The sequence below is a fragment of the Eleutherodactylus coqui genome, chromosome 10 (genome assembly GCF_035609145.1).
Source record: "Eleutherodactylus coqui strain aEleCoq1 chromosome 10, aEleCoq1.hap1, whole genome shotgun sequence".
Lineage (NCBI taxonomy): Eukaryota > Metazoa > Chordata > Amphibia > Anura > Eleutherodactylidae > Eleutherodactylus > Eleutherodactylus coqui.
The window spans coordinates 95,401,488-95,427,101 of NC_089846.1; the positions used below are offsets into that span (position 1 = coordinate 95,401,488).

Consider the following 25,614-nt stretch of genomic DNA (forward strand, 5'->3'; position numbering starts at 1 on the left):
GGTGATGACATCACTGATATAATTTCATGTGCTCAGACATGAGATCGCACAACTTATACAGTAACCTCATCTATTACGGCTGATAACCAGCCTATATATCCTGTCTGAGAGGTAGTCACAGCCCCGCCTCCTCTTTACTGTATACAATATCATCAGTGTATTACAGGCAGTGTCGGTCCAGTTCTCACACAATATTGGGCTCAGTAGGTTTGGCAGAAGACCCCCGGTAGTGGTGATCACAAGTCAGTGGGCTGTGTTTATGGTGGTTGATAAGATAATCTTACTGAGCCTGTGCCCCATGTACAGGAATAAAGAAGATCTAGCTGCAGTTACGGGGTCCGGGGTCTTTATAGGTGGAACGGCCCCTCAGGATCAGGGTCACTATGAGGTGTCCATATTTAGGAATTCGCAGCTCAGGACGCCGGCAGGATGTGGAGGGTGACACAAGGTTTGCTCATAGTGAGATCATCGCCCTCTCTGGGAAGAGATCCATCTGCTGCCAGCCGCCTCATTCTGAGTGTACATTCACACGGGGCGACTAGGTACAGAAGTGTTGGTGCCTCCTCCATACATCCCCAGTCACACGTACAGAACTGATAGTTCAGTCACGGAAATATCTGTAACAAATCTGTTGTGTGCAAAATATACAGCAGCCTACCTGCAGTAGAGGGCTTGTATTTAGTATCCGGCAGGATAATGCGCGTCTGAACACACAAGGGGGTCACAGAAATGTCTCCACAACATTGTCACACTTCCGTGTACTGCCCGGCCACAAGATTTATCGCCTATACAACATGTATGGGACCATCTGGGACGCCAACTTCCACAGCCTACGAATTTGAGCGATCTAGAGGCTCAGTTACAGCAAATATGCAGTGATATGCCGCAGGATACAATACAGAATCTATATGCCCCCATGCCGCCTGTATCACATCTTGTATCCAAGCTAGAGGCAGTACAACAGAGTACTAGAGCCTCTATGCCCGCCCGTATGACATCTTGTATCCAAACCAGAGGTGATACAGCAGTGTACTAGAGCCTCTATGCTCACCCGTATCACATCTTGTATCCAAGCTAGAGATGGTACAACAGGGTATTAGAGCTTCCATGCCCGCCCGTATCACACCTTGTATCCAAGCTAGAGGCAGTACAACAGGGTACTAGAGCCTCCATGCCCACCTGTATCACCCGTATTACATCTTGTTTCCAAGCTAGAGGCAGTTAAACAGGGTACTAGAGCCTCCATGCCCGCCTGTATCACACCTTGTATCCAAGCTAGAGGCAGTACAACAGGGTACTAGAGCCTCCCTTTGAGGGATCAGATCTCCACAATAAATGCCCCTTTTGCTCTGATATTATAAGTACTTACCTCTATCAACGTTACAATTACACAGAGAAAGTTTCATTCCATTCCGATAACTTCTGGCGGAGGGATTGGTGCTTACAATGAGTGTATATGCCGGGGGGTTGTATATAGAGGGGGAGGTAAGTAGTTATACAGGTGTTATATATAGAGAGAGGGCTAGCAGATATCAGGATATAGTGTCCAAAGTAGCATCATGCCAGCGGGTAGTATTCAGAGAAAGGGGGGTGAATATATTCCAGGGGTTATATACACAGAGGATATGAGGGTGTGGTATACAGAGTGGAGGTAAGTAGTTGCCAGGGTGTGGTATATATAGGAGTTTATGTAAGGAGATGCCATGGGTGGTAGGGGGTGAATATATACTGGAGGTGTTATACAAAGGAGGTGAAGGTAAGTATATGTCAGGGTGTGGTATATAGAGGTATGTTCTTGATGCTATTTAGTATAGGAGAATGATTGTCTGTAGGACACTATGTGTTAGGCCGGATTTACACGAATGAGTGCATTATCGGTCCAAGAATCTCAGACTGATATCGCACTCTTAAACCCGCGATTTTTATGCGAGTGCGATGCATTTTTTTTAAACTCGTTTTATTGAACAATAAATATGCCATGCAGTATATAAATGAATAAAAACTTTTGCCTTCACTGTAAATTCTTCAAATAACATAGGGACAATATCCACACTTGATCCATAAGTACAGTACAGCAGTAGATTGGGCTCCTATACCAGTAGGGTCCGGCGTTTGGCACCCATTTTATTGGGCAAATCCAGGTGCAGCCCTATTCAATAGGCCCTGAAGTAGATCCTGCGGGCTTTGTGTCTGCCGTGCCGCACCACCTTCCTCACACCTTGTTGAACTCTATTTTTATAGACTATCTTTTCATATGGCAAGGTAGAATTAAGAATGTTCTGCCATTTTGATAGCGTTGGGAGCGTCTGCCCATCCATCTTAGAGCTATCACCCTGCGAGCCAGAAAGAGCACCTTAATAAGAAATATCCGGTCAGCGTTCCTCATCCAAAATTCCCAGCAGGCATATGCCAGGGTAAAGTGTGACTGGCATTTCCATTAGTTGGAATTCTGTGACCTCCCTTCAGTACGTGTAGATGTCAGGGCAGCTCCATATTAAATGACTAAAATTTGTGCCTGGCACCAATGATACTGGTCGTGGGTACTCTGTTCATTTTACAAAGTCTAGTCAGTGTCAGATAGCACTGATGGCGTATATACAACTGCGTTAGCTTATTATTTGCAGCTGGCGATAGAGGCCATCTCTGTTTCCCACTCCTCCCCCGTAAGGGAGAGAATAAGCTCTTTCCATCTATCCATCACCTTCATTGTCATATAGGAGATTTTGGAGAGCAGCAGATGAATATATATCACTAATACCAGGCCTTTAGGGCCTTGGGTGCGCATTACCCCTATAATAGATATAGGGGAAAGGGTTGTCATGAGGGCATGTCGGAGCTGCAGGTACCCATAGAAGCCAATCCTCTGGACCTGGTAGAGTTGTTGTAACTGTTCAAAGGAGGCTAGTATTCCATGGATACATAGGTGTCCTAACATGGTGATTCCCAAGTGCACCCAGAATTGCTGATCTGGTGAATTCACAAGATGCGGGAGAGCTCTATTATCCCTGGGGGGTCTGAGTACTTAGTCAGTGCTTTACATGCCTGCCACACTCTAACCGCCAACTTGTGGATAGGTAGCATCTGCCTGGCCAGTAACTCTGGTCTTTCCAAAACAACCCACAGAGATGTATCAGACAGAGAGACCATTAGATGATGTTCAGAGTTGGGGAGGGGAGAACCCGATAGCAGTGGCGAATATATCTTACTTGTCCAGCCAAATAATACAGCTTGATACTGGCAACACCATTCATGCTCCATCTTTTGGACGCTGTAATGTTTCCATACGAAGTTTGGCCCTGAGTGCGGTGTATTTTTGTGGGGAAAAAAAAAAATCACATTGCATCATGGTGCATGTCATTTTGACGAGCATGAAAATCACATGTTTTCAACCCCTTAATGACAAGGCCTATTTTGGGCTTAAGGACGCAACGATTTTTGGCGGATTTTCTTCTCCATTTTTCAAAAGTCATAACTTTTTTATTTTTCCGTCGACGCGGCCGTATGAGGGCTTGTTTTTTGCGTGGCAAACTGTAGTTTTTATTGGTGCCACTTTTGGGTACATTGACTATATTGTAAAACTTTTATTTTTTTGTTATGATAGCCTGGAGAGAAAACGCATCAATTCTGCCATAGATTTTTATTTTTATTTTACAGCGTTAATCATGCAGCATAAATGACACAATCCATTTTTTCTGCGGGTCGTTACGGTTACAACGATACCAAAATTCTTATGTTTTATTTAGGTTTTTTCACTTTTCTGCAATAAAAACCCTTTTTTTGGAAATCTTTTTTTTCTATATCGCTGCATTGAAAGTTCTGTAACTTTTTAATTTTTTTATGTACGGAGCTTTATGAGGGCTTATGTTTTGCGAGACGAGCTGTGGTTTTCATTGGTACCATTTTGGGGTACATACGGCTTTTTTGATCACTTTTATTGCGTTTCTAGGGAGGCAAAATGCCTCAGTTTTTTAGCATTTTTTTAAACACTTTATTCCGTGCACAGTCAAAAGCACGTGAAACTTATTGTATGTGTCGTTACAGACGCGACAATACCAAAGATTTGGGGGTTTAATTTTTTTTACGCTAATTTGAGAAAAAGCATAAAAAAGGTCTTTAACTTTTTTTTTTACATTTTTCTCTTTTATTCATCTCTTAATCTTTTTTTACACTATTTGAGTCCCTCTGAGGGATTTGCAGCACAGCACTTATGATCGCTGTGATAAGGCATGGCAGAGCTATTTATACAGCGATCATAGGCTATGGCACTACAGGATGCCAGTGTCTGGCGTCCTGTTGCCATGGCAACAGGCCAGGCTCTCTGCGATTATATCGTGCTCCCTCTGTGAACCCTTCCCATGCCGCGATCTACATAGATCTCCGATGCACCCCCGCTGTTGCAGCGGGAGGCCGGCTATGACTGACAGCCGACTCCCGCTGCGGGATAGCGCGAGATCATAAGTGATCTCGCGCTATCCCCAGGACGTAAGTTTACGCCCTGTTGCGGGAAGTACCCCGCTACCAGGACGTAAATTTACGCCCTGGAGCGTTAAGGGGTTAAAATAGAAAAAAAGTTAAATTCGCCCTTGCCTAAAAAACCTCATGTACATGTGTCTACAACGCGATTTTTGGCCTTCCACAGAAAATTAGTTGCAATTCTCGGTTCGCAATTGCCCATAAATGGAACATGCTTCAGTTATTTCATCACACATTATGGGTGTGAGAGATAAAGCACACGTGTAAATGAACCCATTGGAAACAATGGGTTAATACGTCGTACAAACTCTGTGTATCACGTAAAAGCACAGAACTTGTGCAATTCTCTCCCCTGTGTAAATAAGCCCTTAGGCTGCATTCACACTTGGGAGTTTTTGGCTGCATTCTTAAACTGAAGCAAAAAAAAAAAAAAAGTGCATGCAGTATTTTAAAAAATGCACGCGTTGTTAAAAAACGCACAAATATTTTGAAAAATGCTACTGTTTAAAAATACAGCAAAAAAACTCCATGTGTGAGCGCAGCCTTAGGCCTTCTGTACACGGATGTATTGCTGTTTGGTTTTGTGCAGTAGTATTATAGAGCTTTCATCGCAGTTACTGTTTCTTTATTCACCTCCCATCTTATAGAGAATTTTTCAGTCAGATGCTATACGTACAGCGCTATAAGGAGGCTTTGGGTGAGATAACACCACGCTGCCAGGGTAAAGCTTTGCAGTGACACCCAATGGCTGGTTGGGTGAACTACATTCAAAGATATGGCGAATGGGACTCTAGAAACAGAAGCACTCACTATCAGTGTCAGGAGGGGCGGTGTGGAGTGTGAGCAGCGTCTCATTTGGGATAATCCCACACTGGGCCTGGTCAATGTGTCATTCTTCCTGTAGGAGAGACATGGAGACACAACTTACAAGCATAGGGACATTTAAAGAAACAGATCCATCAGCAGTCAGGATAGACACCACCTACTAGGACGTGGGTGTTTATTACAAAACACAACAGACACCTGCTTGTAATGTAACACAAAAACTTTAACAAAGTTAAATGACTTTAGTCCGGCGTCAGGCGGAGGAGCTGCGCTTCCCCTGGCAGCAGCTGCACGCTGTCCTGGAGGACCTGCCCTGGGCTCCGCTGCTGCTTGGTGGACAGCAATAATCTAGCTGAAGCCGAGAAATGTGGCAAGCGCAAGGAGACGTTCTGTGATTGATCATAACAGCCAATAATGACGAGGAGTGTCGAACAGCCCCAGTGTGACAAAGCGCGGTAGGAAGAGCCATCAGAAATAATTTGCAGCCAACCAGTATAGAGGTCAGGGGTCTGAAAACGCAGGATGAGCAGAAAGCTAAGCCAAGAAGGCAGAGGCTGCGACTGGGGAGACAAATGCAGATATAAACATCACTAGGATATGGAAAGATACTACTTTTAAATCAAAAACTAATCATTATCCTGAAAACCTAAACTTACCAGTAACAACTTCAATAATACCGTCCCTAGGTATAAGAATATAACTACTATAATACTGCCCCATAATACAAGAATATAACTACTATAATACTGCCCCATAATACAAGAATATAACTACTATAATACTGTTCCTATGTACAAGAATACAACTACTATAATACTGCTCCTATGTACAAGAATACAACTACTATAATACTGCCCCTAGGTATAAGAATATAACTACTATAATACTGCCCCATATGTATAAGAATATAACTACTATAATACTGCCCCATAATACAAGAATATAACTACTATAATACTGTTCCTATGTACAAGAATACAACTACTGTAATACTGCCGCTAGGTATAAGAATATAACTACTATAATACTGCCCCCTATGTACAAGAATATAACTACTATAATACTGCATCCTATATACTAGAACATAACTCTATAATACTGCCCCTAGGTATAAGAATATAACTACTATAATACTGCCCCAATATACAAGAATATAACTACTATAATATTACTCCTATGTACAAGAATATAACTATTATAATACTGCCCCCTATATACAAGAATAGAAATACTGTAATACTGTCCCTATGTACAAGAATATAACTACTATTATACTGCCCCCTAGGTATAAGAATATAACTACTATAATACTGCTCCCTATGTACAAGAATATAACTACTATAATACTGCCTCCTATGTACAGGAATATAATTACTATAATACTGTCTCCTATGTACAAGGATATAACTACTATAATACTGCTCCCTATGTACAACAATACAACTGCTATCATACTGCCTCCTATGTGCAAGAATATAACTACTACCATACTGCCTCCTATGTACAAGAATATAACTACTATCATACTGCCTCCTATGTACAAGGATATAACTACTATCATACTACCCCCTATGTGCAATTCACATGTGATACTTTTTCTAGTGTGTATCCGTTATCAGGTATGCAGCATATGAGTTGACTTTTGGCCTGCAGTTTATGTGACCCCAGGGTGACTCACCTGGTTCAGGGACAGTATAATGGTACCAGGAAGGGTGATAGCCAGGAATTGTCTGAGTTGCAGACCATCAGTGTCACCAGACATCACCTGCAGAAGATACAATGTTAAGGCCCATTTAGACCCAATGATTCTTGCTCAAAAATTGCTTAAAGCCTTTGAGTGAGAATCGTTGGATCTGAATGAATGGACATGGTACAGTTTTCGTGCATGAGTCGTTCCTCGCTCAATTCTAGTTTTCTAGAATTGAGCAATGAACTCTTATCAGCAGTGCAGGCTGTTATCACAGTCGGCAGCACCGATAAGATTCTTACAGCCCATGTCCAGCTGGTATTTTACAGCGGGACGCGAGCTGTAATCGAGGAGAACAATACAGCTGTTTGCTTATGCAGAACAGCTGTATTGTTCGCCGAGCGATAGCGGCAGTGTCCCGCTCTGCCTGCATAGCTCTTAAGTAGCTACTATAGACTGTCAGTGTAAATGGGGTCTTACTCTATGAAATGCGCATGCCCACTCCCACTTCCTGTTAGTGACTGCTCACCTCCCAGGCGGTGTCCTTCATCTCTGACCTCACAGTGAACTTCTGCAGATTCCAATCAGTTAGAGGACAGGTGCGCAGAACTTGGGACTTATTTTTGGGCATATCCTCATCATCACACAGCCAATCAGGCAGCAGGATAAGCCTGATCAGAGAGTTCTGTTAGTGTCACCTCAGGTTATATGACTAAATCAGTGTGTACCAGTAATTAGTCAATTGTCACCTTTCCTCACCGCTGATGATTTCTACTTCATTCTGAAGGATCTGAGATATCTGCAAGAAATTAATATGTGCTGTTTTCACTAACCACAGGCCAAGTATCCACAAGTCCCCCAACAAAGTGATATAATGACATCATGTGTCACAGCCCTGCCCCCTGGTGATGATATCACTGGTATAATGACATGTGATCAGACATGAGATCCACACACCTTATACTACAGTAACATTATGTATTACTGCTGACAACCAGTCTGTTTATCCTGTCTGAGAGGTAGGCACAGCCCCGCCCCCTGGTGATGACATTACTGATAAAATGACATGATTAAACATGAGATCTGCACACCATATACTAGTGACTAATGTCAAGGGCGCCATCATTTCCCCTCTTACCATTATTACAGTTGCTTTCCCTCCACCTAACAGGTAGAACCCCGATGCTCCATCTGCCAACCAGCTCCGAGCAGCATCCTACAGAAAACAAATTCAAGTTACTAAACACAAGGAGCCACTCGGATGGCTGATGTGGTTTTTTTGTGTATATGGAGGGGCAGTGAATGATGGATGACAGTTGATAACAGGGAGCAGCAGCCTTCTGCCAATAAATGAGAAGGGGATTAAAATGTTTGAATGCTGAAATAAGTTTTTGCATAAAATATCTTGCTGATTTGCAAATAAATACAACACTGTAGCAGAACAGAAGAATAGAAAAGGGTGAGTGGTAGGTTTTGAAAAATAAGAGAAAAGTGGAATGAACATCACTTCCTTTGAATCTCTGAAGGGTAGCCTAAGTCAATACCCCCAACCGAGCTGACTAAAGAAAAAAATGCGTCCACTTAAACAGATATGAGGACAGACAGACACTGGTGCACTAAGTGGGTTAGTAGGGTGTACCGTCTAGACCTCATGTCTCACTTATTCAAACACTTCATTCAGAACAAGGCAGTCATTCAGTGGAAGCAGAACTTTTACTTTAAATCACTTAAGGCCCATTTACATGGAGCGATGGTCACTCAAGATTCGCTCCAACAAATTCGCTTTGAACGATAATCGTTGTGTCGAAATGGACTTTTACGCCCTCCTGCACATCAGCTTAAAGGGGTTGTCCCGCGAAAGCAAGTGGGTCTATACACTTCTGTATGGTCATATTAATGCACTTTGTAATATACATTGTGCATTAATTATGAGCCATACAGAAGTTATCAGAAGTTATTCACTTACCTGTTCCGTTGCTAGCGTCCTCGTCTCCATGGTGCCGTCTAATTTTCAGCGTCTAATCGCCAGATTAGACGCGCTTGCGCAGTCCGGGTCTTCTTTTGGCTGAATGGGGCCACTCGTGCTGGAGAGCGGCTCCTCGTAGCTCCGCTCCGTCACGTGCCGATTCCAGCCAATCAGGAGGCTGGAATCGGCAATGGACCGCACAGAAGCCCTGCGGTCCACCGAGGGAGAAGATCCCGGCGGCCATCTTCAGCAGGTAAGTAAGAAGTCACCGGAGCGCGGGGATTCAGGTAAGCACTGTGCGGTTTTTATTTTTAACCTCGGGGTTGTCTCGCGCCGAACGGGGGGGCTGTTGAAAAAAAAAACCCGTTTCGGCGCGGGACAACCCCTTTAAACATGATAAACGTTACTTTCCACATTATAAAATTAAATTATGCATTTCTTTAACTTTAGAAAATATAAAACATTTACATTAATGGACTATGCAAGGGGTAAAAAAACTTCAGAGTCCTTTTGGGCATAACAGGGGATAAAAGAAAAGCAATAAACTCCTAGGATAGTCCAAGGGTAAACATGAGCACATAGAGTCTCTTAACACCAAGTCACTCTTAGGTTAAATGAAAAGGTGGGCTCTTCAGGCTCAAATTCCATGCTAAGCCTGTTGGCGTAGCGTTGCTCCCCCAGGAATGAATCCTGACTGATGAACATAGGGATGGACTGGCTCACACAAAGGCTCTCATCTTGGAGTCCTCTGAAGTGCTGTCCTCTTCCTTGACCATCCCAAAACAGTCGGCTCCTGGCTGCCACGGAGCTGAAGATAAGACCACTGGCCGGGGAGTCTCCTGTGGACAGACCTGTGGTACAGGAACATAAAACGGTCGTTGCAGTCTCGCCAGAGGTTCTCTAGGGCGGTCATCCACAAAGTAAAATGCAAAGTTGGAGTCCCTGAACTCTTTAAGGAATGGATGGAAGGATGGTGGCAGGGCAGTTTTTACCTCCTGGTTGTCTTGATGGACCAGGATCCAAGGAGGATAGTGCAGTTCCACAAATGCACCCTGAGTTCTGAATTTCTGTAGTCTCTGGAGCCTTTTCTTGGACGGATCAGCAGTGGAGGAAGAAGATGCGGCCTCAGGAGGAACAGGGTCGCGGTCCTGGGGTCCGACGATCCTTTTCTCAGATGGCGGTGAAGCACTAGGTAGTAACTCCAGCTCATCGCCCCAATAAAATCTGGTCTGAGGCTATAGATATCCAGCGGGAAAAAACTGGAGAGTTTTAGTAGCCATCTCGACTGCAACTGTGCTCATGCTGGTCTGCCGAGAAAAGTCCATAGGCTCACTCACCAGCGCATCTGACTCCTCCCCTGGGCGGTCTTCAGCACTCCTCTGCTGCTGCTGCTCCATGATGGGTGTGAACCCCACTACTTTTCCCACTGCCACGGCTGAAACTGAGTGGCGGGAAATTTTCATGGGTTCTGTAACTGTAGAAGAAAACTGGGCGCCACCTTGAGAGTCCATACAGTCTTCCATATTTTCTGGTGCAAAGTGTAGACTAGGCAATTCCAGCTTCTCCAGCAGTAGTATACGATCCTTCTCCAGATGATAACGCATCCGGGACACATAAGAATAAAGTTTAGAGTCCTTTTATCCACTCTGCATTCCTGCAGGTAACTCAGCCTTGTTTCTCTGGTTTTCTCAGACTTAGAGGCTTGATGAACTCTTGTCCTGGACCTTCTCAGAGGGCTGGAACCCGACACTCCCGGCGACTTTCTCTCTCACTCTCTACCGGTTCACATTCACATTACTTGTGTTCTCCTCACTTTGAAGTGGCTTGTCTCACTCAGCACTCAACATCTGGGCCAAGGCTTCATGGGCAGGCTGGGCTCAGGCTGAGCATCAGACAATCGCTCAGCCTCCTTCATGCTCCACACACAGAACGATCTCAGACTAAACTGGCTGTTGCTCTGTACTATCCTATTCTCCTAGACCAGTGATGGCGAACCTTTTAGAGACCGAGTGCCCAAACTGCAACCTAAAACCCACTTATTTATCGCAAAGTGCCAATACGTCAGGGGGCGGGGCTTATCACGACGTATGATTTTACCCCCGTTGTTCTAAAAAGGACAGGGCCGCTTCAAAATAGACAGCGTGCAGATTTTGACTGCTTTTTGGATGCGGAAATACTGCAGAATGTCCTCAGGGGAAATTTCTGTGGAAAATTCTGCAGCATTTCCGCATCCAAAAAGTAGTCAAAATCTGCACGCTGTCTATTTTGAAGCGGCCCTGCCCATGTCCGCCACATGTAAACATTCCCCACCACACAGCAGCCCCAGCGGTAATAGTGACACCCCCCCCCCAGCAGCCCCAGCGGTAATAGTGACCCCCACCGCACAGCGGCCCTTAGCGGTAATAGTGACCCCCCCCCCCAGTGATAATAGTGACCCCCCACCACACAGCAGCCTTAGCGGTAATAGTGACCCCCACCCCCAGCGGTAATAGTGACACCCCCCAGCACCCCCAGCGATAATAGTGACCCCCACCCAGCAGTAATAGTGACCCCCACCCAGCAGTAATAGTGACCCCCACGCTGCAGCAATAATAGTGACGCCCACATCACAGCAGCCCCAGCGGTGATAGTGACCCCCACCCCACAGCGGCTCCAGCGGTGATAGTGACCCCCACCCCACAGCGGCCCTAGCGGTAGTCGTGTCCCCAACCCCACAGCGATAATAGTGACCCCCCCCAGCGGCCCCCAGTGCATTAGGGACACCCCCCAGTGGCCCCCAGTGTATTAGGGACACCCCCAGCGGCCCCCCAGTGCATTAGAGACGCCCCCCAGTGCAGTAGTGACACCCCCCCAGCACATTAGGGACACCCCCCAGCGGCCCCCCAGTGCATTAGGGACACCCCCCCCAGCGGCCCCCCAGTGCATTAGGGACACCCCCCCAGCGGCCCCCCCGTGCATTAGTGACACCCCACAGTGCCCCTCCCGAGACCCACATACTTACCTCCTCCTCCTCCTCCCCCTCCTCCTGTAAGCTCAGCTCCTCTTCTGGTCAGCGATGGTCCCGGCATGCATATTAACTTTTTCTTCCCCACTTCTGCCTCAATAGGTAAGTCCCAGCAACCTGATTGGTTGTTTGGTGAATCAGCCAAACCAAGCAACCAATCAGGTTGCTGGGAATTGCTGATTGCCGCAGAAGTGGGGAAGAAAGTGTTAATATGCTCCCGGCACACATTCTGACACACACGCTGCTGGACACCGCCCCCTCCCGGCGGAACCAAGTAGTAGGAGAAGTCGGGGCAGGGGGGAGGGGGATTCCAGCTGCAGACTGAAGTCAGTGTGTGCCGGGATCAGCGCGGCTAGCAGTGCCGTTTGTGAATGCCGGCAGGGGAGCCGCGGCCCCTGCTGGTATTCACAAGTGGTGAGCGGCCGATGTGGCGCGTGCCAGCAGGGAAGGCACGCGTGCCATAGGTTCGCCACCACTGTCCTAGACTCTCTAACATTCTTGCAAACACACACACACATATATATATATATATATATATATATATATATATATATAAAAACATAGTCACATGACTCGCGCAACGATATATTTTCCAGACATAACACAGACATTAACCCACGCAGTACTGCAGAGGTGCAATACACATAAAACAAATGCATACTACACATAAGACACTGATATGAGAGACACAAAAAATTATGGAGGGGCCCCACTAACTCTGGGCCACTACAACATCATCCAACCACAGCGCCTGCAGACTATTCACCCCAGATGCAGAGCTTTGCATTTAGCAGTAAACCAGGACATGACATTAGAGGAGACTCCTGTATCCAAGAAGAGATGTCGAACTGCATGTCAGATGTTCTTTGTGGCACTTGTACCCAGTCACTGTACGAGCAAAAGGACAAAACAGAGTGCAACGTTTGGACATGTGGGACAAATTGATTACCAGAGGAAATGTAGGGATCCACAGGGGAGCTCTGACTCCCATATTTCACAACCCTGCATTCCTCCCAGGACAGGATAGACAGAGTTTCCTAGGCTGGCGGAAGAAAGAGGACATACGGTGTTGTCAGATTTTGGGCTCCGGGGATCTTCCATCATTTAATGAACTACAAGCGTCTCGATCAGAGCAGAGACTGCTGTGGATGGAGTATCTCCAGTTGTCCTCATTCTGGAGGACCTGTTTGGGGTCATGTACCTTTGGGAACCCCCTGAGCCCATCGAGGAATTGTTTTTGTGCGCCAGTCACCCGATTCGGGTCCTCTCTCGGATCTATAGAATCATTCTGGAGAGGCTTACTCAGGGCCTCCCACGATATGTTGGGGGTTGGGAGAGGGATCTGGCTGCGGAGTTGCAGGACTCTGATTGGGAGAGGGCCTTCTCGTTCACACATAAATTACCTTTGGCCTGCGCTGCGCAGGAGAAAATCTTTAAGCTCCTCTCCAGGTGGTACAGATGCCGTGATGTGATTCATCGCATATTTCCCTCAGTTCTGGAGGATAGCTGGAGATGCGGGTCCGAGCGTGGTACCATGCTGCACATCTGGTGGGACTGCCCAGTCGTCCAGCCTTTCTGGGGAAAAGTGTTTGAGCTATATGAGGGGGCATTGCATTGCATGGTGGAGGACACCCTGCAGTTGGCACTGCATTCAATTATCCCTTGCCCGTTTGCCACTATCACAAGGGGTCTCTTACGACATTTCCTCACCGTGGCCAGAGTAGTGATTCCATGCCATTGGCGGAGCAACACCGTTCCCTCGACCCTGGAATTTGTTCAGGAACTGAACCAGCTAATGTACATGGAGGAACTGGGTGATGAGGGTTCTGAGGTATCATGTTTAAGTGGGCGTGCCTGAGTGCTGTGGAACACGTACCGCGACTCGCCTGAATTTCAGATGGCAGTGGGATGGTAGGGGGGTGGGTATCGGGAGGGTGTGATAGGGCGGGGCGGAGACCCAGAGGCGGCATAGCAGAAAGCAAGGCAGCTACAAACAGGAGGTGCCAGAGAGGTCTTTTCTCGTTCTTTCCCTGAATAATTTCCTCTTCTCTCGTGGTTTTCTTTTCTTTTCTACTTTTCCCATTTTTCCCTAGTTATTTCTTGTTCCTTTTTTTGTCTACTCTGATGTTGGTCTTTAATTTTTGTTTCTACGGTTTATGCCAATTGAAAATTGAATTGTTATAGTAAGCACGTGGCAGAGGCGGTTCCAAGGGCCGGGTGTCATGATATAGTGTTTTCGGTATGCAGCCGCTAAGGAGGCATCGGAGGGACTCTTAGCAGATGTTTATGTTGTTTTGATTGCTGCAATGCCCACCTTTACAAAACTGTTAAGCCAGTATTGCGGTCCTGCGTGACCTGCTATAAATTGGATATTCGTTAATTTTTTCTTCCTTTTTTTCATTATGTGTTTGAATATGTAAAAATTTCAATAAAAATATATAAGACATAAAAACTGAGTGCAACAAAGTTTTAAAGGGCCACTGTGGTAAAAAAACAATACATTTTTTACATTTCCACACCCTCACCTGACTGTCTGTCACACTCCGGACATCTCCTTTGTGTATTGCACTCTCTTTCATACACTACAGCCTCTTCTCTGATACTTATCAGAGACCATCTTGATTTTTAGTCCCTCCCTCCTTCCTTTATTCTGGGCTAGCAATCCCATGATGCATCAGCACATCATTAAATGACCAGCTAGAGCCAGTACCAACTCTTCCTGCTGAAAAGACAATCTGATTATCATCACCCTCTAGATTCTTCTAAATTAGCTAAGGGCCAAAAATATACAGTCAGGAGGATGAGCCTATATATCCTTCATTATAACTGTGTGACAGCAGTCTCTAATCATCATCAGTAACTGTGATAGGAGGTTCTGTGAAGAGCCTGTGAGGTACAGTCCGTGCATTTTCATCATACAGAAAGATGCGGAGACTATTGGAGAGAACAGAGAGACAAGTAATTCCTAGGTGGTCACCATGAGACCACATGACCCACTGGAAGAGAATGACGCCAGGAGTATTCTGATAGAAGGAAATAATAAAACAAGGTAATACCAAATGACATATATAATTTGAAGGGGGAGGGGAGGGCTAGTTACATCATGAAGGATAACTTTATCTTACTGGAGTGGCGCTTTAAGGCACATAGAAGTAGTAGATTCTTCCTTTATTATACTCACAAAATTAAGGTTTTCAAACAGTGTATCAAAATGTTAAGACCTTTCACTAGTCATCCTCCTCAGCCCAAGACTTGGCTTTTAGGCCTATGTCACACAAGCGTATTTATGCGCGCAATACGCTGAAAATAGAACCCATTGATTCAAATGAGTGCATTCACGTACACGTATTCTGCATTCGCAATTCCATTATGTAAAAAATACGCACCATGCTCTATTTTCCTGGATATTTGCACAGGGAAATAGACTACATGGAACTAATGAGGCTATTTAGCCATGTCAATGGATGGGACTGTGGCCGTGTGTTTTTTTGCGTGTGCAAATGTGCATGATTTACATGCGCAAAAAGTACAGAAGAAAATGCAGAAGGGTGCGCAAAAATGCAATAACAGATGCACAAAAATGTGTTGCAACTGCGCATATGTTTGTGTGACACAGGCCTTAGGGCTCTTTCACACAGGATTGGTTTTAGTGTAATATAGGCGCACAAGAAAAATACAGCTAAACTGCCCTAAAAATCGTGTAAACAGGCAATTTGTCATGCAAAGAAGACCCGAGTAGAGATGAGCAAGTATACTCGCTAAGGCACATTACTCGAGCGAGTAGTGCCTTAGCCGAGTATCTCCCAGCTCGTCTCTAAAGATTCGAGGGCCGGCGCCGGTGCCAGGTGAGTTGCGGCGGAGAGCAGTGGGGAGAGGGGGGAAGAGAGAGATCTCCCCTCCGTTCCTCCCCGCTCTCCCCCGCCGCCCCCCACCGGCCCCTGAATCTTTAGAGACGAGCGGGAAGATACACGGCGAAGGCACTACTCGCTCGAGTAATGTGCCTTACCGAGTATACTCGCTCATCTCTAGACCCGAGCTTCATGTGTGTAAAAAATAAATAAATAAATTTAAAAAAAATAAATAAATAAATAATAATTAAAAAAAAAAAAAAAAAAAAAAAAAATCGCACATTCCCTGGAGCAGCATGTTGCTTAAAAAAAGCGCAGCTGCTCCAGGAGGAGAAAAAGATGAAGCCCTGCAGGGCTTCAGGATTTCCCCAGAGCAGGGAGAGAGTGAGGGCCACAGGGGATTAACCCATAGTAGGGAGAGAGAGAGGGGGCTATGGGGATCCCTGAGGGCTTCTCACAGGGATTCCCCATAGCAACGAGAGGGGCCGGGGCCAGAGGGATCCACCCTCTAGTCCGCCCTCTCCTTTACGTTCTGGGGGGAAGCCCTCTAACCCCGCCCCCTCTCTCTCTTCGCTATGGGGAAATCCCTTGGGGAACCCGCTGCTGGGGAGAGAGGTGAACGGACATTTAAAACTTGCTGCACAGAAGCACCTTTTAAATATCCTGCTGTAAATTCCTGCTGGTCCCCACAGGGATTAAGCAAACCTCCGGGAAGATGAACGGAACCCTCTGGGCTTCCCCTCATCCCTGCGGGAACTAACAGGAGTTTAGAGTGGGACATTTAAAATGTGCTTCTGGGTTTAGTGGCGCTGCTGCTGTTTGGAAGTTCCTGGGCGAAAATCCTTCTAATAACTTGTAATCTCCTTTTCCAAGCGTCAGACACAGTTAAACTCCTGCTCCAATAGGAGTCTATGGAAACTCCTGCGCAGCTTCCACCACAGATAGGTCAGACCATATCTTTTCACGCAGCATGACCTTAGATGCGTGCATTGTAGCCACGCATGTCCTATCTTTGTAAGGTGCGAGTTTTCTGTGCGCCTAAAATTCCTTGATCTGATCGTTTCTATAGGAAACTATTGGTTCTTAAAGATGCGATTTTTCCACGCACCTATTCTGCGTGAAAACGACACCTGTGTGAAAGTGCCCTTAGGCTGCAATATGCAGAGAATTGAACCCACTGATTTCAATGGGTTTATTCACATTTCCAGCATGTTCGATTTTTCTGCGTTCAAATGTGTGCACAATATGCAAAGAGATGAGTGAAACACTGCGTAATTCTGCTGGAAAACTAACAGATTTGGAACTCATTGGACTGACTGGCCATTTTGACCAGTGTGTCGTTTTTGCCGTGTGCAAATGATAAAGCCTTGCAGGCCCAAATACTAAAGTAAAATACGCTGATGCGTGCACAAAATGAGTTCATTGCGCAAATATGCAGCGTTTAGGTGCTTTCAAATACGCATACGCTCGTGGGAAGGGGACTTACTCTCTGCTTTCCTGAACTCTATTTTGTCCTTCCGATTGTACAGTGGGAGATACATTTCAGGAATAACCGCAAAGAAAATCTGACATGCAGTCTGGCATCTCCTTGGGGATACGGGATCGGCGCTGCTTCTTGTCTGATGCCTTGTCCTGGGTTTCCAGTTAATCGCAATCCAAACTGTATGAAGAGGGTTTATGTAACTGATAGAGATGAGCGAGCACCAAAATGCTCGGGTGCTCGTTACTCGGGACGAAATTATCGCGATGCTCGAGGGTTCGTTTCGAGTAACGAACCCCATTGAAGTCAATGGGCGACCCGAGCATTTTTGTATATCGCCGATGCTCGCTAAGGTTTTCATTTGTGAAAATCTGGGCAATTCAAGAAAGTGATGGGAACGACACAGCAACGGATAGGGCAGGCGAGGGGCTACATGTTGGGCTGCATCTCAAGTTCCCAGGTCCCACTATTAAGCCACAATACCGGCAAGAGTGGGCCCCCCCCTCCCAACAACTTTTACTTCTGAAAAGCCCTCATTAGCAATGCATACCTTAGCTAAGCAGCACACTACCTCCAACAAAGCACAATCACTGCCTGCATGACACTCCGCTGCCACTTCTCCTGGGTTACATGAGAGTGGAAAGGTTCTCCTTATACCGTGGGTCGAGCAGTGTGTACACCCAGTAATCCGTAGTGGCCAGAATGCGTGTAACGCGAGGGTCACGAGAAAGGCATCCTAACATGAAGTCAGCCATGTGTGCCAGGGTACCTGTACGCAACACATGGCTGTTCCCACTAGGAAGATCACTTTCAGGATCCTCCTCCTCCTCCTCTGGCCATACACGCTGAAAGGATGACAGGCAAGCAGCATGTGTACCCTCAGCAGTGGGCCAAGCTGTCTCTTCCCCCTCCTCCTCATGCTCCTCCCCCTCCTCCTCCTCCTCAACGCGCTGAGATATAGACATGAGGGTGCTCTGACTATCCAGCGACATACTGTCTTCTCCGCCTCCGTTTCCGAGTGCAAAGCGTCTGCCTTTATGCTTTGCAGGGAACTTCTCAAGAGGCATAGCAGAGGAATGGTGACGCTAATGATTGCAGCATCCCCGCTCACCATCTGGGTAGACTCCTCAAAGTTTCCAAGGACCGGGCAGATGGCTGCCAACCAGGCCCACTCTTCTGTAAAGAATTGAGGAGGCTGACTCCCACTACGCCGCCCATGTTGGAGTTGGTATTCCACAATAGCTCTACGCTGCTCATAGAGCCTGGCCAACATGTGGAGCGTAGAGTTCCACCGTGTGGGCACGTCGCACAGCAATCGGTGCACTGGCAGATTAAACCGATGTTGCAGGGTCCGCAGGGTGGCAGCGTCCGTCTTGGAGTTGCGGAAATGTGCGCTGACCCGGCGCACCTTTCCGAGCAGGTATGACAAGTGTGGGTAGCTTTTCAGAAAGCGCTGAACCACCAAATTAAAGACATGGGCCAGGCATGGCACGTGCGTGAGGCTGCCGAGCTGCAGAGCCTCCACCAGATTACGGCCGTTGTCACACACGACCATGCCCGGTTGGAGGCTCAGCGGCGCAAGCCAGCGGTCGGTCTGCTCTGTCAGACCCTGCAGCAGTTCGTGGGCCGTGTGCCTCTTCTCTCCTAAGCTGAGTAGTTTCAGCACGGCCTGCTGACGCTTGCCCACCGCTGTGCTGCCGTGCCGCGCGACACCGACTGCTGGCGACGTGCTGCTGCTGACACATCTTGATTGCGAGACAGAGGTTGCGTAGGAGGAGGAGGAGGAGGGTGGTTTAGTGGAGGAAGCATACACCGCCGCAGATACCAGCACCGAGCTGGGGCCCGCAATTCGGGGGGTGGGTAGGACGTGAGCGGTCCCAGGCTCTGACTCTGTCCCAGCCTCCACTAAATTCACCCAATGTGCCGTCAGGGAGATATAGTGGCCCTGCCCGCCTGTGCTTGTCCACGTGTCTGTTGTTAAGTGGACCTTGGCAGTAACCGCGCTGATGAGGGCGCGTACAATGTTGCGGGAGACGTGGTCGTGCAGGGCTGGGACGGCACATCGGGAAAAGTAGTGGCAACTGGGAACCGAGTAGCGCGGGGCCGACGCCGCCATCATGCTTTTGAAAGCCTCCGTTTCCACAAGCCTATACGGCAGCATCTCCAGGCTGATTAATTTGGCAATGTGCACGTTTAACGCTTGAGCGTGCGGGTGCGTGGCGGCGTACTTGAGCTTGCGCTCAAACAGTGGCGCTAGCGACGTCTGGACGCTGCGCTGAGACACATTGCTGGATGGGGCCGAGGACAGCGGAGGTGAGGGTGTAGGTGCAGGCCAGGAGACGGTAGTGCCTGTGTCCTCAGAGGGGGGTTGGATCTCAGTGGCAGGTTGGGGCACAGGGGGAGAGGCAGTGGTGCAAACCGGAGGCGGTGAACGGCCTTCGTCCCACCTTGTGGGGTGCTTGGCCATCATATGCCTGCGCATGCTAGTGGTGGTGGCTCCCCAGCTGATCTTGGCGCGACAAAGGTTGCACACCACTGTTCGTTGGTCGTCAGACGTCTCTGTGAAAAACTGCCACACCGTAGAGCACCTTGACCTCTGCAGGGTGGCATGGCGCGAGGGGGCGCTTTGGGAAACAGTTGGTGGATTATTCGGTCTGGCCCTGCCTCTACCCCTGGCCACCGCACTGGTTGGCCTGTGCCCACACCCTGACTTGGGCCTCCGCGTCCTCGCCCGCGTCCACGTCCTATAGGCCTACCCCTACCCCTCAGCATGGTGTATTACCAGTAGCGCAGAAAGAGAACGCTGTAATTAAATGTGCCGCTTATTGGCCTGTGGTTGGAGGCTGAGTTCGCTTACGGAACGCCAGGAAATAATTTTGCGCAAGCCTGCTGTAACACTTAGCTGGCTGCGTATGAATTAGGAGGACAACTACACCCAGCACAGACCCAGAACACTGAGGACAGTCACAGGCAGCCCAAATAGATTTTTTTCCCAAAATGTTTTTGCAAAGGCCCACTGCCTATATACACTGTATATGTCTTCTGTCCCTGCGTCACCACTACTGGCCCTGGAGTATGTAAAATAACTGCAGACTGTTGCACTGTGGACTGGAATACAGCGGTGATTTAAGAGCCAACACAGAGCCAGGAAAGAATTTTGCACAAGCCTGCTGTAACACTTAGCTGGCTGCGTATGAATTAGGAGGACAACTACACCCAGCACAGACCCAGTACACTGAGGACAGTCACAGGCAGCCCAAATAGATTTTTTTCCCCAAATGTTTTTGCAAAGGCCCACTGCCTATATTCAATAAATATATGTCTTCTGTCCCTGCCTCACAATATATGTCTTCTGTCCCTGCCTCACAATATATGTCTTCTGTCCCTGCCTCACCACTACTGGCCCTGCACTATGTATAATTACTGCAGGGCGCAATGCTCTGCACGGCCGATATACAAAAAAAAAAAAGTGCAACACTGCAAAAAGCAGCCTCCACAGTACTGCACACGGTTAGATGTGGCCCTAAGAAGGACCGTTGGGGTTCTTGAAGCCAAAAATACTCCTAACACTCTCCCTATAGCAGCTCCGGCACCAACAGCACTTTCCCTCCTCTATGTCAGAACAAATCTGAGGCGAGCCGCGGGAGGGGCCGATTTATATACTTGGGTGACACCTGATCTCGCCAGCCACTCACTGCAGGGAGGTGGTATAGGGCTTGAACGTCGCAGGGGGAAGTTGTAATGCCTTCCCTGTCTTTCTATTAGCCAGAAAAGCGCGCTAACGTCTCAGAGATGAAAGTGAAAGTAACTCGAACATCGCGTGGTACTCGTCACGAGTAACGAGCATCTCGAACACGCTAATACTCGAACGAGTATCAAGCTCGGACGAGTACGTTCGCTCATCTCTAGTAACTGACATTCTGGTATTGCTGTACTAAATGAAATGACACCTATGTGGGGGGACTCTTTATTTTAGATAGTCCGGTGACGTCACACAGCTAATAACCCTGTATAACACGCCTCACCTTCAGCCTCTGGAGTTGATGGCAGTCATAGTCCTCCAGTATGGGGACCTCCAGGATGATGCTGACACCTGGAAACACGAGGCGCACAGAGATGATCAGGACCCCAAGCCAAGGCTCATCAGCGCCATCATACAGAACATAAGTCCACTTACCATACTGCTTCCCCTCCGTCACCAGTCTTCTCAGATTCAGGCTGTTCACCTCCTCCTGGGCGAGGATCAGACCCCCACACCCCAGCGCAGATGCCGCCTGTATCCTGCGTGCCACATCTGTAAAAGGCAAGACCCACGGGGGACAAGTGACAATTACTGCACTGGAGGACAAGGTAGCCTGTACTCAGTGACCCACAGCCAAATGTGGACAGACAACAAGGGCCCCAATCTTGTGACCACCCATGTAACTCACTGATCACTTAAAGGGAAAATGGCACTCTGCAGCCACTAATCACAACCAGGTGCCAGATCATAGAGAGGAAAGTGGCCAAGAAGGACGACAGCGAAACTGGTGAATGCAGTGAATTACATTTCTCTCTTCTGGATGTCGTCACCAGTCAGACTTGCTGGGAGTTGTAGTTACACGTAAGCCAAACTTAGAAACCAGACTGACGTTATTGCTGCCCCTACGCCATCTTGAATCTCACTCAGGGCTCCTTTACACTTGCGATCGAGATATCGCCAAGAGAAAATCGTGGCAAAAAAAATGCAATTTTGCTCATGGGATGTCTGAGCGTTAGTTGTGCTTTTTCTTGCAAAAACATTGCTGCCTCTTGCGATTTTCTCACAATATACAATAGGAGTTTCTAATTTTAAAATCGCATTGCACAAAAATCGCAAGTTCATGCTTTGTGATGCGAAACATGGGTTATAGAAAAAAGCAAAACGCAGAAAGATAGCGCATGCCGTGATTATTTTTCACTCCACATTGCATCAGTGAAAACATCGCAAATGTGAAGGAGACCATTGGTTTCACAATTCTGCATTTTTACTCACTCTCGCATCGCACGAAAATCTCGCAATTTTATCGCCCATGTGAAACCACCCTTAGACCTCCTTCACACTGGCTATTGTGATTTTTGCCGCAAGAAAATTACATCAAAATTACTTCTTTGTTCCCACGATTATTGAGCGGCAGCGATGCTTCTTCTTGAGAATAATCGCTGACGCCCACGATTTTCTCACATTAGGAGCTGGTTTACTAATTCTGCATTTTCGCTTACTCTTACATCGCACGATTTTATTGCAAGTGTGAGGGTACTCTTAAAAGGTTGGGGTACCACATTCACCTCTCCGACTCCCCACATATCATCACAAATATAACTCACCACTCTGAGGCGCTGGTGCGGTATTGCGGCAGATCACTCTGCGTTGGTGCCACACGCTGGGTGGAGGCGGCTCATACGCCCGGACAAGAAAGACAACAGCGAGACTGGTGAGTGCAGCAAACATCATCCAGAAAAAAATTAACAGTCCCCGGCGCACGGACACCCAGAAGCGGGCGCTCTGCTGCGCCCTGCACGGCTTCAGCAATGGCATGGACTCCATCTCTTTGTAAACAGTATCTCGCCCTGTGGATTTTATACTCCGGTATTTGCTGACTAGAAAGTCGCTGCCAGGTGTGAAACAAGGAGTGTCACATTCTACATCCAGCCGCGCACGCCAATCGCCCATCCCGGAGAAAACGAAGTACCACCAAAACTGGTGCAAAAACGACCAACTGCTTTGAGTTTGTGGCGGCGGCTGTAGATAATGTCGCAAGCTCTCATTGCCGGACGCCATGAAATCCTTCAAGTCTGCCACGTAGAGGAACGGGTGAAGATTTTCCACAACAAAAAGCGCTGCAAAATCCATACTATTGGTGCAGATTTTGCCGTGGAATTTTCTGCGGATTTACAACAGACTTCCCATCAAATGAAAGAGTGAAATCTGCTGCCGATCCGCAGCCAAACCAGAGCAAATGGTGTGGATTTCAGAGTGGATCTACACCAAAATACTCTACAAACATTAAAATAGAATCGGTTTGTGTTGCCATTAGTAACCAATCACAGCACGGCTTTTGTTTTTCAAGAAAGGAGGAATAGAAGATGCGCTGTGATTGGTTCCTATGGGCAACAAAGGGTTTTTGTTTTAGATCGTTTTATAATTGGCTCTTATAGAAGCGCTGATAAATGGCGGAATGGCAGCATACCCAGCAGATTTGATAGCCGCACACCAGGGGATTGCTAGTTAGGCAGTTTCACACAACTGACGTCCAAGCAGGGGCCTTCTTAAGGTGGCATAAGACATAGTTTACCTTGTTTACAAAGTTTAAGGTACAAATTTAGGGCTGTTTCAGACGACCATATATCGGCCGGGTATTCACGCCGGCCGATATACGGCGTCTCTGTCTGCAGGGGGAGGAGGCTGGAAGAGTCGGGAGCAGTGCTCTGAGCTCCCGCCCCCTCTCTGCCTCCTCTCCGCCCCTCTGCACTATTTGCAATGAGAGGATGCGGGATTGGGCAGGGCTAAGTTCCTGGGAATTAGCTCCGCCCCATTCAGCCTCCCCTCATTGAAAAAAAAAGGAAAACGACATTCCGCCATTTTTCAGTGCGTCTCGTTTCTACGGCGCACAAACTGCAACAAAATTAACATGATAACTTTATTCTATGGGTCAGTACAATTACTACGATACCAAACTTGTATAGTTTTTTTTTTTTTTTTTGCTGTACTACTTTCATTTTTTTTCAGAGACATTTAATTTTTTTAAATTATTATCTGCCGCCATCTTCTGCGCGCAATAACTTTTATTTTGCCATCGACGTAGTTGTGTAAGGGCTCATTTTTTGTGAGATGTCCTGTAGTTTACGTTGGTACTATTTAGGAATAAATATGACTTTTTGAACGCTTTTTATGGCATTTTATCTGTGGGACAGGGTGACTGAAAAAGTGCATTTCTGTCGTTCTTTTTTTTTTCTTCGGACGTCGTTCACCATGTGTGGTAAATAATGCGCTACTGTGATAGATCGGACTTTTACAGACGCGGCAATATCAAATATGTATTTTTGTTTTAGGATTTAGATTTTTTTTATTATCGATATGGCAAAAGGGGGGGTGATTTACACTTTTATAACTTTTTTTTTTTTACAATTAATAAAACTTTATTGATCCTATTTTTCTCGGACCGCGAGAAAGCCGCTACATGTGAAGACCACCTGACACAGAGACCTGATGAATACGGGCACCGGGCTGAAGCAGGGCGTATATTGTTGTTTCCTGCGCTCATCATGTAATAGAGCAGGCGTGATAATGTACACAGGAAAATGGAGGGGACTTCATCGGAGGAGGATATAGTTCATACATGACTACTCTGTACACAGCAACATGTGACGGCACATACCATTCCTGCAGAACCATCACCCATGTGTCTGTGAAGTCAGCGTGATGACATGCGTGTGATGTAGCAGTGTGGAGTCGGTATGATGACATGCGTGTGATGTAGCAGTGTGGAGTCGGTATGATGACATGCGTGTGATGTAGCAGTGTGGAGTCGGTATGATGACATGCGTGTGATGTAGCAGTGTGGAGTCGGTATGATGACATGCGTGTGATGTAGCAGTGTGGAGTCGGTATGATGACATGCGTGTGATGTAGCAGTGTGGAGTCGGTATGATGACATGCGTGTGATGTAGCAGTGTGGAGTCGGTATGATGACATGCGTGTGATATAGCAGTGTGGAGTCGGTATGATGACATGCGTGTGATGTAGCAGTGTGGAGTCGGTATGATGACATGCGTGTGATGTAGCAGTGTGGAGTCGGTATGATGACATGCGTGTGATGTAGCAGTGTGGAGTCGGTATGATGACATGATTGTGATGTAGCAGTGTGGAGTCGGTATGATGACATGATTGTGATGTAGCAGTGTGGAGTCGGTATGATGACATGCATGTGATGTAGCAGTGTGGAGTCGGTATAATGACATGATTGTGATGTAGTAGTGTGGAGTCGGTATGATGACATGATTGTGATGTAGCAGTGTGGAGTCGGTATAATGACATGATTGTGATGTAGCAGTGTGGAGTCGGTATGATGACACGATTGTGATTTAGCAGTGTGGAGTTGGTATAATATATAAAGACGTCAGCAGCACCACATATATAATACACCTAAGCCGGTGTGGGAGTAATCGCCGTGCACGCCTTGATCCAGATCCGGACACCGTAGATCCCAAAAGACAGTCTAATATATGAATGGGAAAGGCAGCACGCTGGGATCTTTTTTTCCTTTTTTACAATCAGGCAGAACTCGGGTCATAAAAAACCTCCAAACGTTT

At 47.0% G+C, this 25,614-nt stretch overlaps 1 protein-coding gene across 3 annotated transcripts; it reads right to left on the reverse strand.

Moving 5' to 3' along the window:
* Window positions 1–3,622: 3,622 nt before the first annotated feature.
* Window positions 3,623–23,170, reverse strand: LOC136580711 (amino acid transporter heavy chain SLC3A2-like). Of its 3 annotated transcripts, none has more exons than XM_066581505.1 (8): window positions 22,630–23,170; window positions 21,461–21,577; window positions 21,309–21,376; window positions 8,124–8,201; window positions 7,735–7,784; window positions 7,515–7,656; window positions 6,977–7,063; window positions 3,623–5,371 (listed from the first exon to the last, which is right to left on the reverse strand). In XM_066581505.1, exons 1-8 carry the CDS (start codon window positions 23,153–23,155, stop codon window positions 5,363–5,365), a joined length of 1,077 nt encoding a protein of 358 aa, XP_066437602.1. In that variant the 5' UTR covers window positions 23,156–23,170; the 3' UTR covers window positions 3,623–5,362. The 3 variants fall into 3 exon arrangements, with proteins under 3 accessions (XP_066437602.1, XP_066437600.1, XP_066437601.1); XM_066581503.1 differs by lacking the exon at window positions 3,623–5,371 and adding an exon at window positions 5,440–5,858; XM_066581504.1 differs by lacking the exons at window positions 3,623–5,371; window positions 7,515–7,656; window positions 7,735–7,784 and adding an exon at window positions 5,440–5,858.
* Between the last annotated feature and the right edge of the window lie 2,444 nt (window positions 23,171–25,614).

Bases quoted from the DNA above. Each gene is read 5' to 3' on its own strand.
- LOC136580711 (XM_066581503.1), bottom strand. From the start codon at position 23,155: ATGGATTTTGCAGCGCTTTTTGTTGTGGAAAATCTTCACCCGTTCCTC. The intron at 21,377-21,460 runs GTAAGTGGACTT...TCGTGTTTCCAG, and splicing joins GACGGAGGGGAAGCAGTATG to GTGTCAGCATCATCCTGGAG. The intron at 7,064-7,514 runs GTGAGCAGTCAC...TATCTTCTGCAG, and splicing joins TGAAGGACACCGCCTGGGAG to GTGATGTCTGGTGACACTGA.